The 19,571-nt window shown below is 34.0% G+C and overlaps 1 protein-coding gene across 1 annotated transcript; it reads right to left on the bottom strand.

The window, feature by feature from the left end:
- Positions 1-1,883: 1,883 nt before the first annotated feature.
- On the bottom strand, positions 1,884-10,828 carry LOC104901970 (protein NRT1/ PTR FAMILY 5.6). Its single transcript, XM_048639576.1, has 5 exons — positions 10,627-10,828; positions 9,412-9,629; positions 7,235-7,785; positions 5,618-5,847; positions 1,884-2,800 (listed from the first exon to the last, which is right to left on the bottom strand). The coding sequence occupies exons 1-5, from the start codon at positions 10,793-10,795 to the stop codon at positions 2,160-2,162; spliced, it is 1,809 nt and encodes a 602-aa protein (XP_048495533.1). The 5' UTR covers positions 10,796-10,828; the 3' UTR covers positions 1,884-2,159.
- Positions 10,829-19,571: the final 8,743 nt, after the last annotated feature.

Raw genomic sequence — 19,571 nt, 5'->3', positions numbered from 1 at the left:
AAAAAAACTAGTTATTATTATTATTATTAGATGGATGGTATAAAAATTAGGATTTTCATAGAAGTATTTACAAGTGGTGCGTGGTCATTGGTGACAGAGTTATGGAGAGGAGTAGAGGAGAGAGAAAATATGAAAAGGGTAGAGATGGAAGGCATGAAACCATTAACTTGACTGACGGACTGATGAGTGATGGGACTGATCAACAAAAATAATTTTGGTGGGTAACTGACTGGGAAACTTGTACTACTACTACTACCCAACTGATTATTGGAAAATTTGACGTAAATTATAACAGTATACCCCCATGTGTGACAGTGTGAATGACATAATAGAGATGAAATGAAAATGAAATGTGTACTTTGCTAGTTATTTACTTATCCTACTACACCCCTGGATTTGCGAGGGACCTTCTTCCTTTATTATCAGAAAGCACCAAATAGTTTTTGCTAATACTCCATGAAAAAACAAAGCAGCACGGGTGCTCCTGAGTTTGAGTACTTGTAGTAACTTATAAGGGGTAATCGAGGTGTTTGTACCGAGGCGACTAAGGTATGTGCAGAGTGAGCAATTATACATGGTTTTCAAGATGTAAAGAATTAATCACATTAGTTGTTCGCCCTAAGTAGAGCTGATCATTTTATCCTGACTCGGCTCGATTTGGGCAGATTTTTTGGCCCGCGGTCGGGCTCAGTCCGGCCCGAATTTTTTTGGCTTTGGGCAAGTCAAAAATGACTTTTCAGTTTATTTTTTTTACCCGACCCGACTTTGACCTGAAAAGCATGCTAAATTTGGTCCGTAATAGCAGGCTTTGGTCACAAAAATTTCGCCCAAATTTTGGGTCGGCCCGACCAGTGGGCATTTTTTTTTGCCGCTCCCGACCCATGATCACCTCTAGCCCTAAGAAACAAAAAAGCCTAAATTTGATTAGGTGTTGTTCCTTTTTAATTTATCGAGTATAATATTGGATGCAAATTCAATAACGTTAAGTTATATGTAGGGGTGAGCAGAAATTCCGGGTACCCAGACCCGGTTCAACTGGGTCCAAGAAAATGGACCCAGTTGCATCTGGTTCCAATTCAGAGTAGAATTTTGTCGAACCCGGTACCTAGTGGGTACCCAGTTCCACTCTGGGTACCCAAATGGAGCGGGTCTACGTCCGGATACCCGATACTTAGAATTGGTTTTTTTCATATACTCATATAGAATTGGTAATAGGATAATAGTTGCTAAGTAAAAAGTTAGTACTTAGTAGGCCTTTAGGCCCATTTAATTTTTTAAAAAATTTTATAGCTCAATTGGCCCATCTTAGTATATTGTTAAACTTACAACTGGGTACCCAGTTCTGGACCTGGTACCCATCGGTTCCGAATCCGGGTCCAAAAATTTAGGATCCGATTGGACCAGTTCCAATTCCAGATTTTTAATACCCACTGGGTCCAGTTCTGGGTCCGGGTCGGGTCCGGGTCTATGAAATTCTGCCGGGTGCCCGGTTGTGCTCACCCCTAGTTATATGTGGTGTTTTGCTTCGTTTATTCCTCTTCTCCAAAAAGTATCCATTAATGACTATTCTGTCTTCTCTATTTCACCAAAAAAAAAAAAAATCAATTCTTATAATTTAATTTAACATAGAGCCCCTAAATGATACTAAACGACCCTGCTGTATTTGTATCACATATTTAATCGACTTTGAGTAAAGTTCGAATCTATTAGAAAAATACTAAAATAAGTTTGTTCTTTTTAGATACAAGGCCTATAGAGTAGTAGGTTTGAGTACACGCGGAAAACTCGATCCGAGTTACGCATATATAACACATATCATCACGATCTTAATAAATTTGTTATAATGTTTGTTAAACAAAAAGTTATAGTGTGTTTGCAAAATGTAAATTAATATAAGACCTTTTAAATATATTATGGAAAAATATTGTAATTCATGTAGGTTGTACAAAGTTATTCTATTGCATTATTATTCGTACATTTTTAGTATAAAATTAAGCATAAACACACAACCCACAAGGGATTCACACATTGTGATTGTGAGACAAAAAAAATATAAAGTCCCCTGTTACAACTTTATTTAGATAGCTACAAATTTAGCAACAATCAATACAGATAAACATTGTCTTATGCTCTTAGCAAACAATGGTTTACAAATTTATTTACAAATTAGAAAAACCCACTTTTTCCTCACCATCACAAAAATCACCATTAGTAACACTACTTTCTACATTCTTGTACCTATAATTCTTAGCCAACATCATAAAAACACACAAATTCAAAACAAAAATGACCACCAAGAGCCAATAAAAATACTCAAGACGACTATGATTCACGTCTGGACCTATCCATCTCTTCCCATTATTCATCCCAGTCACATAGTCCACAACAATAATCAATAAGCTAGTAAGAAAACTTCCAACACCAATAACACTAAGGTAAAAGGCCATACCTAAACTTCTCATTAAGTCAGGAACTTGTTCATAAAAATACTCTTGTAAACCCACTAAGGAAAATCCATCACCTATACCCATGATAAAAATTTGAGGCACAAGCCAAAAAATGTGCATAATTTTCCCTTGTGATGATGCATTTAACCTTTTCCTCTCTACCAAAGCAGAGATGACCATGGATATGATCAATATGAACATGCCAATGCCTATTCTTGTGAGGATACTTATGCCTCGTTCGTTGCCTCGAACGCGTCTCAAGTATGGGAGGAGTAGTTTGTCATACAATGTTATTGAAGCAGTCATACCTAAGGCAGATAAAATGCCCATTGATGCAGCTGGTATTTCAAAGTTGTTGGGTATAAGATGGCCCAAATTCTAGATTGGCCCATATTACCAAATTACCCAATTTATCTTAGTGATATTTGTTGGAAGACTTGTTACAATGTCAAAGTCAATGCTCATGGCAAACTCATTTGTCAACTTTGCTAGATAGTTCTAGCACTTTATCAAGAATTCAAGATATAAGAGTAATGTTGGCAAATGTGGAACTAGAGATTTCTTGAGATTTCTTCAACTAGAGAAATCTAGATGCATGATGAATCATCATGCAAGGCAAATTTGCCGACATATTAACAACCATTTACAAGTATAAATAGGGGTGTTGTGCATGCACCAAGAACACATCAAAATCAAAGAAGCCATATCACAAGTCTTCCTACATTATAAAACCTCCTAGTTTTAATCCACCTATTTTATTAATCCACTATCCTTTTTTGTAATACTCTTTAGTGAGTTTAATATTATAGTGAGAGTTTTATTGTAATACTCACCCTAATAATATATAGGGTTCTTGTACTCTCCTATTTTATATAGTGGATTTTGGGTACTCGTCGTCCGTGGGTTTTTTGCCTCTATTTGAGGATATTTCCCACGTTAAATTCTGTGTCCATCTTTTACTACTTTTCTTGCCACATATTTCCAACTCTATTTATTTATCTCAATCTCTACATCTTTAATTTGTTTCCGCTACGCACTCTCAACCCTAACAAGTGGTATCAGAGCCAAAGGTTGTTTAGAGTGTTATTATAATTAAGATGTCTTCAGTAACGAAGTTCGAGATTGAGAAATTCGATGGCAAGATTAGTTTTAGCATCTGGAAAGTCCAGATGAAGGCCGTTCTTACTCAGAGCGGATTAAAAAGGGCACTTGATGGCAAACAGAAAAAGCCATCTACTATGACTGACGAGCAATGGCAAGAGTTGGATGAAAAAGCGTTATCTACAATCCAACTATGTCTAACTAAGGAGGTATTACGCGAGGTTATTCACGAGGAGACCACTGCAGGGCTATGGTTAAAGCTCGAGTCCCTCTACATGACTAAAAGTCTCGCTAACAAGCTTCGTCTCAAGGAAAGGCTTTACACTATTCGGATGGCCGAAGGTACTTCCATTCAATCTCATCTTAATGAATTTAATTCTATTATTATTGATCTTGAAAATTTGGATGTCAAGATTGAAGATGAGGATAAAGCTGTGTTATTAATTGTCTCCCTACCTTCTTCGTACAAGCACTTCAAGGAAATCATGTTATATGGTAATAATGATACTTTATCTTTTGAGGATGTTAAATCACATTTACTCTCAAAAGAAAAATTTGACCTTGAAGTGCATTCTAATGATAATGCCGAAGGATTAAATGTAGAAGGGAGATCACACGGAAAAATAAGTACCAAAAATAGGGTCATATCTAATGGGCATAAATCTAAAAATTTATGCAAATATTGTAAAATGCATGGGCACGATGTTTCCGATTGCTTAAAATTAAAGAAAAAGCTCGAAAGGGAAGAAAATGAGAAAAAAGCATCTGAAACTGCACAAGCCGATTTTGGTGAAATAGAATCTGATGATGTTCTCTTGGCTACTTCTCCTGGAAGAAGTAGAACTTCTAATTGGGTGCTTGATTCCGGTTGCACCTACCATATTTGTTCTCAAAAGGATTACTTTATCGATTACAAATCGATGAAGAATAGATCCGTCTCTATGGGCAACGGTTCCCGTTGCAAAGTTCGTGGTATTGGCTCTGTCCGGATCAAGACATATGATGGTAAGATCAGGACTCTGTCCAATGTTCAACATGTTCCTGATCTGAACAAGAACATCATTTCTTTGGGCACTCTTGATTCTAAAGGGTGCAAGATTTCGGCTCAAGGTGGAGTACTTAAAGTCTCCAAAGGTGCTCATGAAATTCTGAAGGCCGTCAGACATAGAAATCTCTATGTATTACAAGGGTCTTCTATTATGGCTTCTTCCTACATAACCCCGAGTCGGCATCAATGCCTTCATAATACAAGTTCCAGCATGCCACATTTTTCTAAGCCCAATATAAGATTGGGCCAGTGTGACATATCTACATAATGTTCGGGGTTCATACGACGAGTACATATAGAATTTGGTCCAAGGTGGAGATTGTTGGGTATAAGATGGCCCAAATTCTAGATTGGCCCATATTACCAAATTACCCAATTTATCTTAGTGATATTTGTTGGAAGACTTGTTACAATGTCAAAGTCAATGCTCATGGCAAACTCATTTGTCAACTTTGCTAGATAGTTCTAGCACTTTATCAAGAATTCAAGATATAAGAGTAATGTTGGCAAATGTGGAACTAGAGATTTCTTGAGATTTCTTCAACTAGAGAAATCTAGATGCATGATGAATCATCATGCAAGGCAAATTTGCCGACATATTAACAACCATTTACAAGTATAAATAGGGGTGTTGTGCATGCACCAAGAACACATCAAAATCAAAGAAGCCATATCACAAGTCTTCCTACATTATAAAACCTCCTAGTTTTAATCCACCTATTTTATTAATCCACTATCCTTTTTGTAATACTCTTTAGTGAGTTTAATATTATAGTGAGAGTTTTATTGTAATACTCACCCTAATATATATAGGGTTCTTGTACTCTCCTATTTTATATAGTGGATTTTGGGTACTCGTCGTCCGTGGGTTTTTTGCCTCTATTTGAGGATATTTCCCACGTTAAATTCTGTGTCCATCTTTTACTACTTTTCTTGCCACATATTTCCAACTCTATTTATTTATCTCAATCTCTACATCTTTAATTTGTTTCCGCTACGCACTCTCAACCCTAACAAAAGTGTTTGATAACTTTCCTATTCATTGCATATCCTTGCTTTATGAAGAATGTGGTGCCTTGCGCATTGCCTATGCCAAAGACTAAGGTAATTAGCCAAATGGGTAACATGACTATTATTAGCTTCAATTCTTCAACTTGTGTTACGCTTGATAGCCTCCATGGACTCAATTCTTTCTTCTCGGCTACTCCGTTGAGTTCATGATTTTCGATTATCGCAGCTTTGTCAAGAAATCTGTACATAATACTCCTTCTGTTTAGAAATAGTTGCACCATTTCTGACTTTTACCCATGCGCCGCAGCGTGCATGTATGATTTCAACCATTAATATCTTTAATTATCAATAAGTAAAAATGATAAAAAATTTACATTGAAACAAATCTAACCAGACCCCACATGTTTTTCCTAAAATATAAATCACCAAAGACAATTTAAGTGTAAAATGTAAATAGCGCACAAAATAGAAATGATGCAACTATTTATAAATGGAGGAAGTATATACAACCATACATTGTGATGTATGACTAATGTTTTCCTACATATGGTTATGCATGCTTTACAAGATTAAATTCAACGTCTCCGACCAATTCCTTACTCATGGATTTTAATATACTCATGTATTAGATTACTTGATGGATTCAATTTATAATGTTATTATACTTCATAAGTTTCAATTAGTTTTATATAAAAAAAAATCAGTTTTAATAAGTAAAGATTAGTTTTATTAATAATAAAAAGTTTACTAATTGAATAATTATAGTTTAGTAAAAACCAAGTGAATGGAACGTATAAGCCAAGCTTATTTTGGCAATTAAACTTGTTTATTCGAAATCTAACCTTGGTTAGATTTCTTTTTCGCTCGGTAATGATTTCATTTATCATTGTCTTGACAAAACGAAATCTGAAGGCGGCCCCCCAATTTATCAATTGGGGTTACAGCGCGTCCACTTCTTTGCGCTTCTCCTCTCAGGAGAAGCCTGTAATACCCTTTCAAAAGGGTATTAAGTCACACAAGAATGTGACTTTCTCAACAGACTTGATCATCGGATTCCAGGTGACAGCAGGTTCCTGGTATTGGTCTAGTCGCGAGTTCATATTCTCGCTGGTACTTTGTTTCCCCGCGCGTGAAATCAGCTCTCTTCTCCTACTACGTTCATCCACCAGAAGCAGCGTCATCCACCAGATCGAGCCGCTTTGTTTTAGTTTATGTTTTTTATGTAGTGGCGGTTGTTGTGTAAGAGCGAGTTTAGCTCACTTTAGGTTTTTGTGTTTATTTGGTTGTTTTTAGCATTAGGTTGTAATTTTGTTTTTCATTAATGCAAATTTCTTCGATGTCAAAAAAATAAAAAAAAATAAAAAAATAAAAAATAAAATAAACTTGTTTATTGAAAAACACTGATGTTTTTTAGTGAACAAATTTTACTAGTTAAAACTAACTTTTTTTCTGAATATCACTCGTTCCACCTCATAATAGACTTTCCAATTCTAAAATGTATTGATATACGTGAAAAATTGAAACTTGGAAGCAAAGAATAGGAGTATTTTTTAAAATTAAAGTGAACATAACGCACGCAAATCTTGTAAGAATCCAAGTACTAATAAAAATAGAATGCAGGTATTACCTTAGTCTATTAGTATGACCCAAAAGGCGACGTTGGAGCTTCTCTGAATTAGGAACCTCATACAACAAGGAGTGATCAGAAGGACAAGGTAAATTTCTCTTAGCAAAAGCAGCAACCAATACTTGTAACAACGGGGTCAATGGGCTACCAAGAGCAATCTTGTAACGATAAAATGGTCTTCCAAGTAATAAAACCAAGACAGTAACTCCCATAATTGTGGTTAATAGTATAAAGCAAATGCCCCAACTTACATTTTCTTGCACGTACACAATCAAAGTCACTCCTACAAATAGGCCACATGAAACACCTACGTTCCACCAGTTGAAAAAGGACATCTTTTGCTTCCGTTCTTTCGGATGGTTGTCGTCGAATTGGTCCGCCCCAAAACTCTCTAAGCATGGCTTGTAACCCCCGGTTGCTACGGCCATGAGGTACGCCGCTGCGAAGAATACCGCCTTGTGGATGTTGCTAACATGTTGGCATGTATTTGAGGTTGTGCCACATGGTTTTAGACTTGGAATGTATTGTGCCATTGTGAACATGGCTAAACTCTGAGTATATATATATATATCAATCAAGAAATGTACAACTTTGTTAGAGTTAAAAGAAGCACTAAAGGAACCTCTATATTATAACAAAAATTATTAAAAGAGACTGTCTAATCTTAACATAAAATTAGACCTAATTACTAAATTGATTAAACTAATCATCGAAAGAAATTAACCTAATTACTATTGGACTAATTTTCTTTTAATATTGGGCTTAACATTACCTAACTTTAATTTAAAATTAGGCGGTCTCTTACAGGTGAAACTTATTTATAATTCTATTATGTAGATCATTCGAGAAAAACTTGTATCACCAAGAAAATGCCTTCAATTCGAATCCTCATACTTCATAGCAGCCATATTTTTTCAAGAGAGGGTGGTGTTTGAGGGGGTAAATGGAGTGTAAAGACTAAAGAGTTTGGGCCTTGAAATGGGGAAGGCCCAAGCTCTTTGTATCTGAAAGAAAAGCTTAATACTTTAGAGTAATTATAAAGAGTCAAATACAAAACCCGGCCCATTGATAAAAATATGATAATAAACATTCTTATATTGTTTTACACTCTCTGCGGAAATTCATTATTTTCTTCCTTAATGCTGAAAAACCCTTAATAATCCATATAATGGCCTTGTTTGATTAAGAGAAATTTGGGATAAAATTAGAAGTTAGAGGATTTGACTAGTCAACTCTCTAATTTGAGTGTTCGGTAAAGAGACGTTTCAATTAGCTTATTAAGCTCAAAAAGCTCTTTTTGAAAAAGTTGGAGTGAGGAGCTTTTTGACATTAGAGATTTAGGAGTGAGTGTATTAATTACATTTATTTTCTAAAGTTGTTAAATTTTACATAAATTAATAATAAAAAATACAACATATTATGCACATATCTTCATTAGTCACTTGGCCTTGTTTGGTGATTGTATTAGCTGATAGCTGATAGTTGATAGTTGATTGTATTAGTTAATTTGACTAGCTGTTTATATAAAGTTGTTTGGTAAGTAGTTGATAGTTTTTTTTTTTTGATCCAGAAGTAGTTGATAGTTGATTGATACATAATTGTAGTTTTTAAGCATGGGATACTCCCTAAGTATTTATATTTTTTCATTTATTAATATTTTGCTCTAAATTAATAACATTAAATATCTCTTGGTTTAATGATTAAGACTTTAATTTATAAGCTTGAAGTCACAAGATCAAACCTTATGCAATTCACTCACTAATTTTTTTTATTATGTGGATGATGAAGGAAAACACCTTATGAGAGTGCCAAATAGGCAAATAGGCAAATAGGCAAATAGTACAATTCTTTGTTCAAGAACACTTTTAAATATATTAGTATAGAATTTACACATAACTATTAGGAATTTGAAACACTTCTCATGGGATATAATAAAACTAATTAATATTTGACCATGACTAATTTGAAACACTTCTCCTGGAATATAAATATATAATAAAAATGGCCTTGGATATATCATAATAAACATGATACATCCGGGTGTATGATGAAGACACTCGCTAACCACTAACACTTAGTAAATGTATTAGAAGCAATTATAAATCTAACTATGAATCTTATTTATTGTTAGAAGAGAATTAAAAGTTAGGAGAGGAGGATAGTGAGGTTAGACTTGCCATGGTATAGAGGATAGCGGAGAAGATAATCATAATATAGCGACCAGTGTAAGCATCAGCAAGAAACCCGCCAAGAAGAGGCATCATTGTAGTGACTCCAATCCATAAATTTACACTGTTGGCTGCTGTTTTTAGGTCTTGGTTCATCACTTTTGTCATATATGTTATCATATTTGCTGCCATTCCAAAGTAACACATTATCTCACTGAATCCCATTGCTGCATATTGTTAAGAAGAATGAAAACCAGAATTAAGATCATATAACAATTTAGTTCTCCCTCCACAAAATACTCGCTACAATGTTCATTGTGGGAAGTTTCACATTACTTGCTACACTTCCTTTTTGGGCAATAGATTGTCTCTATCTCTCTCCTCTCACATGAGTCCATTTTCTTTTTACCCTCTACCTCTTTCTTCTCCCAAAAAAGCCTAACGGCCCGTTTGATAGTCATTAATAAATTGCGGTAATGGGAATGAATTTTAAGTGTGATTTTATTAGGGAAGCACCCTTAAAATCTCCATGGGGAGGTATTTTTTTTCTCCATGGGCAAGCAATCTCACCTATAAACTTGTGTTTTGTATCCAAGGGGAAGCAATTTTTATTACCACTCATTACCACCTACAAGGTGGTATTGGATAAGAATGAAAATTCAAGAAGGAAAGTGGACATTTTAGGATAAATTAACATTACCATGGGAATGGACAATGATATATTTCACAAATTTACAAACAAATTCATTCCCATTACCACCATTTATGACCAACTACCAAACGGGCCGTAAGAGTCCGTAAATTGAGAAATGTAGCAAGTAATATGAAACGGAGGGAGTGTATCATTTCAAATGATCAAGGATTTTTTTAATTATTTACTTAAATCTCTGATATTTTATGCAATACCCTTGTTATCTATACTAATATATTAAAAGGCGTGCAAAACCAATAAACTGTGCCACGTGGCGCTCTCTCTAGGGAGTTCTAGTTCACCCAAGACCTCAAGTACATATACTAAATAAGTTTTAACCACTAGACTAAGTTGTATTTAATGTTATTATCATAAAATATTATATTAATAAATAAAATTTTTTCTTACCCGGGGCATAGCCCGGGCATAATAACTAGTTTTATATAGATTCAACAACAAATTTTCTTTTAGATCTTATACCGTAATAAGTGTTGGAATTAAATTTGAGAGAATATAATAGAGTAGAAGTTTACCTAAGATGATGGAGGAAGCTTTCCATGAGCCAGTGGAAGCTCGGAGAGGAAGCTTTCCTTTGAAATCCAATGATGAATCATGAACTTGTAATTCCATGACATTATTTTCATCACATTTTCTTGTTGAGATTTCAGTGTTGTTCCTTTCTCTCTCACGTGTTTCATGCATTTTTAAAGCAAATGTTGAAGTGATTATCTTGATACCGACGACATATATAGAACTATAAAAGGCAATTCGATGGGCATTTATATAGCATATAGGAGTATTATTAAATTCATGATTTGGGTCCATATATAGCGACATCGACCTATTGGGTAGAGTATTCATTAGAATTAGGGCATGTTCTCCCCAACTTATTTTCAGTTCACTCCAATTCAATTCATCAGTTCAGTTCAGTTCAGCTTTGAACCATACTTTTACTATCATATATCACTATTCGTTTAAGTTCAATTCAATTCAGTTCAGTTCAGCTGTTTTATGCTGAAGAGAACAGACCCTTAGACAATAAAAAAATAATTAATTTTATTGAGTTGGACGCCACTAATTATTAATGTCTATCTCTAGTGAGTAGATTAACTGGTGGATAAACAAAGTTTTTCCCCCTCCAAGAGGTGATAACAAGTGACAACTGACAAGTACTCTCTTATGATTCAACATCTTCCTTGTCTGATGTCATACTCTCTTTATTTCACAAATCTATAATTGTTTTTCCGCTTTTCTTTTTTGTATGTTTTAGAAAATTTTACAGACTTTTTTTTATCTATTATGGAACATAAGACCCACCATGACTTTATACTCTTGATCAATTGCACTATTTTTATATTTGAAAATTTCATATTAATTGCAATGTTATATATATTTCTCTTTTATCGCATAGTTTTCAGTTTTTATCTATCTCTATTATTTCTATCTCTCTCCTCTTCCCATGCATTTTTTAAAAAACGTGTCAATGGTGTATGCAACAATAATGAAGATTGGGGTTTGAATGAGTCTAGTTTAACTCTATCTCTATTACTCCCTCCGTCTTTTTTTATTTGCTACAAGCACTTTTTCACAAAGACCAAGGAGGGAGTGGGGACCATTGACATAAATGGAATTAACAAAAAAGCAAATAGGTAAATTGTGGGACCTATGTATTATATATGGAAACATTTACAAAATCAAGAAGGGAGTGATGGCAAATTTGTAAATAAAGTGTGGGACTATGTACTATATATGGAAATATTTGCAAATGTAGCAAATAAATTGAAACACCCCTAAATGGCAAAATGTAGCAAATAAAAAAAGACGGAGGGAGTATATAAGGCAAATATAGGAATATCAATAATTGAAAAAAAAAAGAAGATTAACTACCAGCTCCAACTAAAGAAAAAAAACAAGATAACCATATATATCTCTCTATTATATATGAAGAATTTAATATATTTTCACATACATCGTCTACAATACTGTACATATAAGACTCTAACAGCCCGTTTGATAATCGTTAATAAATTGCGGTAATGAAAATGAATTTTAAGTGTAATTTTAATTAGAAAGCACTCTTAAAATCTCTATGGGAAGACATTTTTTCTCCATGCGCAAGCAATCTTACTCCTAAACTTGTATTTTTTGTCTTCAAGGGGGAAACAATTTTCATTACCACTTATTACCACCTATAAGGTGGTTTGGATGGGAATGAAAATTCAAGAAGAAAAGTGGTCACTTTAGGAAAAATTAGCATTATTGTAGGAATGAACAATGATATTCTTTTTAAAAAAAACATACAAATTCATTCCCATTACCACCATTTATAACCAACTACCAAACAGACTGTAATTGCAATATAAGTCAAGACAACATATAATTCAGAATTTGAATTTCAGATGACCTTTAAATACAATATCTTATGAGGCATGAGCCTACCATATCAACGAGAAAACTCTAATTTAGCATTTAAAACAAATTCAATGCTGATTAGCTAACTCTCACTGTGTCACATTTTGTCTTAACATAACAAGTGGTAATGAGTATAATATTTCTATACTTCCAGGTGCACAAGAAACAAAATCGTTTGATAATAGTCAAAACTCAGGTTCGTAATGGGAATTCCTAAAAGCTATACAAATTAAAGTGGTAGTCGTTTGCAGATCATGAGAAGATTTGTCATGTCAATTATATGTACAGTCCACTAGCAATTTAAGCTCCTTTTAGAATCAATAAATAAGAGAAACAATTATTTATATAATATAACTCCACTAGCTACCATTATTACATCCTCAACAGCTCCAGTGCTCCACTGATGTTAACCGATTATGACGGGAGATTGGAGCTTGTTGGGCCTATATATGAGTGACTTATAATCGATTTTTGAGTATGCATGTTTTGATAGTTTTACTAATTTTTTTGTCCAAGTAATAACCTAAATTATCGTTTGTAGTATGTGTATAAATATTTAGTATCTAATAGCTTAATACCATTTTTAATCATTACATATTTATGTTCATATTTATTATAATTATTAAGGGTGTGTTTTATTCACCTGAATTCTCTTAAATATATTCTTAAAACTTAATGAAGCTCCTTTCATATACTTTAATTTATAATAAGGTCCTGGATCCAAAATGAGTTTCAAACTTATTAGGAGTTTCTATTGTTTTTTTAACCTGAAAAATGAATTTTTCACACCCGTTTTTTTAGTTATTAAAATAATAAAATAATATAATAATAGTTTAATTCTTGTACAAACATTTAAAATTAAAACATCCACAACAAGTTGGTAGCTTGGTAAAAAGTTTTATTGCACTTTATATGTCGTATACATATATGTAAAATGGGTCTACGCCAGTCTACGGGGCGGATTTGGGTCTGAATTCATGAGAATCGGACCCATGTCCAAATTTTAACATCCAGATCCGACCTTGGCACAATGGGTCTCAATTTTTAGACCCAAACCCTTAAAAATGAATCTGATCCAATAGAGTCTGAGTTGAGTCGTGGGGTCCATGTCCATCTTTATCTTTAATCGTGATTACAATCGATCCAAAGATAAGATAGTTGTTATGAGATGATTTGAATAAATGATGTGCATTTGTTCACAATCCTTCAATACAACAACTAAAAGGTGACATAAATCATTGTGAACAAACTAATAAACAACATAACCTTTACATCGGTATTGATTTACACACTAGTTGACTCTGTTCTTTCCTGACCATCACAAATATAACCATTACTAATAACATTCCTCTGAACATTTTGTACCTATAGTTCTTAGCCAACATTACAAACACACACATATCCAATACAAAAATGAGCACCTAGAGCCAGTAAAAATACTCAAGACGACTATAGTTTACATCTAGACCTATCCATTCCTTCCCATAATTCATCCCCGTCACATAATCCACAAAAATTAATCAATAAGCTAGTAAGGAAGCTTCCTACGCCCATACCAAGGTAAAAAGCCCCTCCCCAGTCCCCCCTCTCCCCTCCCTTCGCGCCCCTTCCCGCAATCCACTCCTCTCTCTCCTCTCTCTTTCTGTCGCACTACCATGATATAGAACAATATCGAATATGGGAGAATACTTTCTGGTTGATAGCTAGTCACTTTGAAAGTGAACACCTACCCGGTCCCAAAAAAAAAAAACAGCTTCTAAATAGTCTAAAGGCAATCATTCATCTCAATTGACTTGATTGAGTATATAATTAGATAACAACTTTTCTTTATTTTGTTGGGTTTAAATTGATCCGCTTAGCTAAGGACTTGGGGATGTTACTTTGTTTAGTGGTCTTGTGATCTTGTGGCCTGTGGCACTTCCTTGGAGCGGCAATTTAAACATGATATATATTTACCCTGATGATGTCAGTGCTGATATCACCTTGCCTAGTTAAAAATTGCAACACTTTCTAGAAGTAGGTTTCTTTTTCTTCCGTTTCAATTTAGTTATGACACTTTTAAAATTACGGATTCTTAACAATTTTTGGAGAGGAGAGAGATAGAGAAAAAAAATAAAAGAGCCCATGTCATATGAGAGAGATAGAGAGAAGTTATTACCTAAGATGAAAGTGTCACAACTAAATTAAAACTTCGTTCCTAAAGTAGAAAATGTCACAACTAAATTAAAACGGAGAAAGTAGTTGCATTTTGTATTTTGTTTGATTGATTGTGAGAAGTCAAAAGTTTTATTTTTGGGCGATTTAATTTACTAATTTTAAATTGAAAAGTTTTTATGTTTTTGTCAATCAAATAACTCTATATTGTTTTGTTAAAAAAAAAAAAGGAACACATTGTTACACTTTTAGGATTTTCATGGTTTTCTTATTTGTTAACCAAACAAGCACCCAAAAGTTTTGTAATTACTTTGGTTTTTTTTTTTTTTTACTGCCAACATATTTTTTCCATCAACTCCAATGCAATTTTTGGGTATGAGAGAGGTAGAGGGCACATGTGATTGGAGAGAGAGAAAAAAGAAAAACAAAGATAGAAAGTGTTGCAACTAATAAATTACTTCTCTTTTAGAAAAGTATGGAATCATGGTGAATATCAAAATTTGCAAGGCGACGGGTATTGTATTAACTAGTTATAGCCCGGGTAAAAAAAATTATTTATGAATATTATACTTTAAAATGATAACATTAGTTAAAATTTTAGTATATGAACTTGGGGTTATGAGATCAAAGTTTATATTATACAATTTCTAATTTTTTTTATTGTACATGAATTATATGAACCAAAACTCCCTAAGAAGAGCGCCACGTAACACAATTCCTTGCTTGGTAACGCCTTTTAATATATTTATATAGATAAAGCTACAAGTTCTTCAGTGAGTTCACTCATGGTACACCCGGGTGTACCATGAGCATGGTACACCCAGGGGTATTTTTGTAATAAATTAGAATTTCAGGTGCTCATTTCACGCCAAATTTGCTCATATGGTCATTTTGCTCATTTACTCATTTGTTCATTTTGCTCATTTTGTAATAAAAGTGTTTGCTCATTTTCTTAAATGAGTAGAAATGTTTGCTCATTTACTCATTTGCTCATTTTGCACATTTTGTAATAAAAGTGTTTGCTCATTTTCTTAAATGAGTAGAAATGTTTGCTCATATGTTCATTTTGCTCATTTACTCATTTGCTCATTCGCACATTTTGCTCATTTGGAGAAAATAGTCTTGGGTGTACCATGAGCATGGTACACCCAGGTGTACTATGAATATTCTCGTTCTTCAGTAAGTTAGAAAATATATGACTGAATTTTTTTCGGTGGCATAGGATATAAAAATTCATTTATAAAATATTAAGATGAATCTAACAAGATTCTATATCTTTATTATATATGGCAATATATAGGGGACACCAAAAAAAAAAAAAAAAAAGAAGTGGATAACTACCCACTTCATTTAAAAGAAAATAGGGGAAAAAAAGTACTTCCTCCTTTTTTTTACTTGCAACACTTTTTTAAAAGGGAAATAATTAATTATTTGCAACACTTTTTATTTTTCCTTTTCCTTTCTCTCTATCTCTCTTCAATCACATGGAGCCATTTTTTTTTCCTCTCTACCTCTCTCCTACCCAAATTTTGCATTGGAGTTGATGAAGAAAAAGTATTACAAGTAAAAAAAACGGAGAAAGTCCCATATTTAAACCGAACAACATTTTTTTAAAAAAACAAAATGTTAAGACAGTTCACATGCATGATGTGTATATAAGTCTACTTACTATATATTTGATTACATGTAATAAATCACAAACGATGTTCGATCAAAATAAAATTTGTGAACAATGAAAAATGTCAAAGTGGGAGGATCTTTAGGAAATAGAGGGAATACGAGTTTACTTATAATGTTGCATTATTGGGCTCATGTTTTTATCCTGCCTAGGAAAATCCTCAGTGATATTGATAGAATTTGTTGGGCTTTTCTTTGAAGTGGGGAGTTCTATAGGAGAAAAGCTGGGTATGTAGCTTTGGCCTCATCAAGTGTGTTTACCTAAATGTGCTGGTGGTTTGGGGTTGAGAAATATTGGTGTGTGGAATGTCACTGCAATTGGGAATTGGAAATACGTTTGGGTTGTTACAAAGAAGAAAGATAGTCTACGCATGAAATGGGTGAGTGAAGTTTATGTTCAAGATAGGTTGTGGTGCAAGTACAAAGGTCCTGCTAGTTTTTTGTGATCCATATGAGCCACAAAAGCGGTACAAAGTACAAAGAAGGGGAGGAGAATTCGAACCTGTGACCTATCGTTCACAGCACCTCAATTTCAACCACTAGGTTAAGCCACAAAGGTACTGCTAGCAGGCTTGACTATTAAGCTGTGCAAACAGCCCAATAGCACAATGCCCCGAACTTCTTGGTGCCCCAAAATCTGGAAACAACCATATACTAAATTGGGTGTTGAAAAAGTTTAATTATACATCTAAGCTGAGTTGGTCTTTGAGCTCAATACTTCAGCACAACACGCGAGTTCAAATCTTCTCCCTAACATGTCATACCTACTTTTTGCAAGTTTTGTGGTATTTTCTTGGAGTTTGAGCATTTGACTCATCTCCCCACCACTCCATAATTACTTTTCAACTATTTCCCTTACTTTTTTTTAAAAAAAAATTTAGGGTATTTTTTTGGGAAGTGTATATTTGCCTAATAAAAATTGAATAATTTTTAATTAACCACAAATTTACTAATTTACAAGTTCAGCTACCTCATCACATAAATCTTATTTTTTGTTGTACCTTTTTAGAGTGAGATAGATAAATCATTATTGTTATCTTTGTAAATAGAACATCACTAATAATTTGGTTTTGAATTGAGTTGTTACATACAATTTCAAATGAGTTTGAGGTTTTAATTTTTCGATTTGCAAGATAAAAATATATAATGTAACATTATATTTTTTTTTATCATTTAAGTTGCAAAAAAAAAAATTGACGCTAGGGGACCAATCCTAAAATTAGAACAGGGCCTCCAAAATGTTTAAAACGGCCCCTGACTGCTAGTAGTGTAGTTGGTACTAGCGTAAAGTATGTGGAATTAAAGACCAAAATCTGGAAACAACCATATACTAAATTGGGTGTTGAAAAAGTTTAATTATACATCTAAGCTGAGTTGGTCTTTGAGCTCAATACTTCAGCATAACACGCGAGTTCAAATCTTCTCCCTAACATGTCATACCTACTTTTTGCAAGTTTTGTGGTATTTTCTTGGAGTTTGAGCATTTGACTCATCTCCCCACCACTCAATAATTACTTTTCAACTATTTCCCTTACTTTTTTTAAAAAAAAATTTAGGGTATTTTTTTGGGAAGTGTATATTTGCCTAATAAAAATTGAATAATTTTTAATTAACCACAAATTTACTAGTTTACAAGTTCAGCTACGAGAGCACTCATGGTACACCCGAGTGTACCATGAGCATGGTACACCCAGGTATTTTTGTAATAAACTACAACTTCAGGGGCACGTTTGTAATTTCGCGACTCTCTCTCCTCTTCCTCCTCCGCATGCTTTCACTTTCATTTTTTCCGGCGATGCTGCCAGGCCCGCCGCTGCTCATTTCCGACGGGGTGTGCGACGACGGCGGTGACCGTTCAAGTCTTCGTCATTTTTGTTGTCGTCGTTGTTTTAGGGCTCATTTATCTCAATTCTTTCTCTCTATTCTTTCTCGCCGGAAACATATAAATCAAAATTTCCACGATCTGAAATTCGCGAGATGATGGTGATGAGGCGACTGAAATTCCACAATTTGAAAGTCGGCAGATCTGAAATTCGCGAAACAAAAAGAAACGAGTTGAAATTCGTCGATTTGTTCAATTTCTCATTGTTGCTCATTTGTTCTGTTCTTGTTTTTTTGCTCATTGTTATTCATTTGTTCAATTGATCTGTTGTTGTTGTTGTTCTGTTGTTGTTGTTTCAATAGTTCTCTTTCACCTCTCCTTCATTCCAAACACAACAATGGAGATCTAAAATTCGCGAAAAAAAAAGAAATTTCCAGATCTAAAATTGAGGAAGAAGATGATGAGCAAATGATAAAGTTTGGGTAAAAGTGTGCTCATTTTCTTAAATGAGTAGAAATGCTTGTTTATTTTGCTCATTTGCTCATTTTATTCATTTGCTCATTTGCTTATTTACTCATTTGCTCATTTTGCTCATTTGCTGATTTGCTGAAAATAGCCTTGGGTGTACCATGAGCATGGTACACCCAGGTCTACTATAAAGATTCTCGTTCAGCTACCTCATCACATAAATCTTATTTTTTGTTGTACCTTTTTAGAGTGAGATAGATAAATCATTATTGTTATCTTTGTAAATAGAACATCACTAATAATTTGGTTTTGAATTGAGTTGTTACATACAATTTCAAATGAGTTTGAGGTTTTAATTTTTCGATTTGCAAGATAAAAATATATAATGTAACATTATAGTTTTTTTATAATTTAAGTTGCAAAAAAAAATTGACGCTAGGGGACCAATCCTAAAATTAGAACAGGGCCTCCAAAATGTTTAAAACGGCCCCTGACTGCTAGTAGTGTAGTTGGTACTAGCGTAAAGTATGTGGAATTAAAGACCAATTGAGTTCGGTGCTGAGTGAGGAGCACTCACTGAATATGGAGTCTTACTCCATTAGAAATGTTTATAGGATGCTGATAAATTAGTCATTCTCTCTCTCATTGACCACATAAAGGTTGGCAGGGTTCCATCCTAAAACCAATTGGTGATAGGTAGAGTAACCCACCAATTTATATGTTAGTCATTCTCTCTTTCATTCTTCAATGTGGGACATATTCCTAACTCACATGTGGACTTTTACTCTTAACAGATGCTCTTCGTGGGGATGTTTGAGAGGGTTGGATGGGACAAGGTGGTCTGGAATAGAGTTGCAACTCCAAGGCACAAATTTTTTATGTCGCTAACAATGAAGCAAAGAATGCAGACGACAGAGAAAATGTTCCGAATTGGTGTTAGTGCTG

The sequence above is a fragment of the Beta vulgaris genome, chromosome 2, assembly GCF_026745355.1.
Source record: "Beta vulgaris subsp. vulgaris cultivar EL10 chromosome 2, EL10.2, whole genome shotgun sequence".
NCBI classification, from domain to species: domain Eukaryota; kingdom Viridiplantae; phylum Streptophyta; class Magnoliopsida; order Caryophyllales; family Amaranthaceae; genus Beta; species Beta vulgaris.
Note: the sequence above shows the minus strand (reverse complement) of the source record. Positions and strands in the feature narration are given on the sequence as shown.

Excerpts from the sequence above, each read along its gene's own strand:
- LOC104901970 (XM_048639576.1), bottom strand. The coding sequence starts at position 10,795 with ATGCATGAAACACGTGAGAGAGAAAGGAACAACACTGAAATCTCAACA. Across the intron at positions 9,630-10,626 it reads AGCTTCCTCCATCATCTTAG|CAATGGGATTCAGTGAGATA; the intron begins GTAAACTTCTAC and ends AACAATATGCAG. Across the intron at positions 5,848-7,234 it reads GGTCATACTAATAGACTAAG|ATTTCTTGACAAAGCTGCGA; the intron begins GTAATACCTGCA and ends TATTATGTACAG.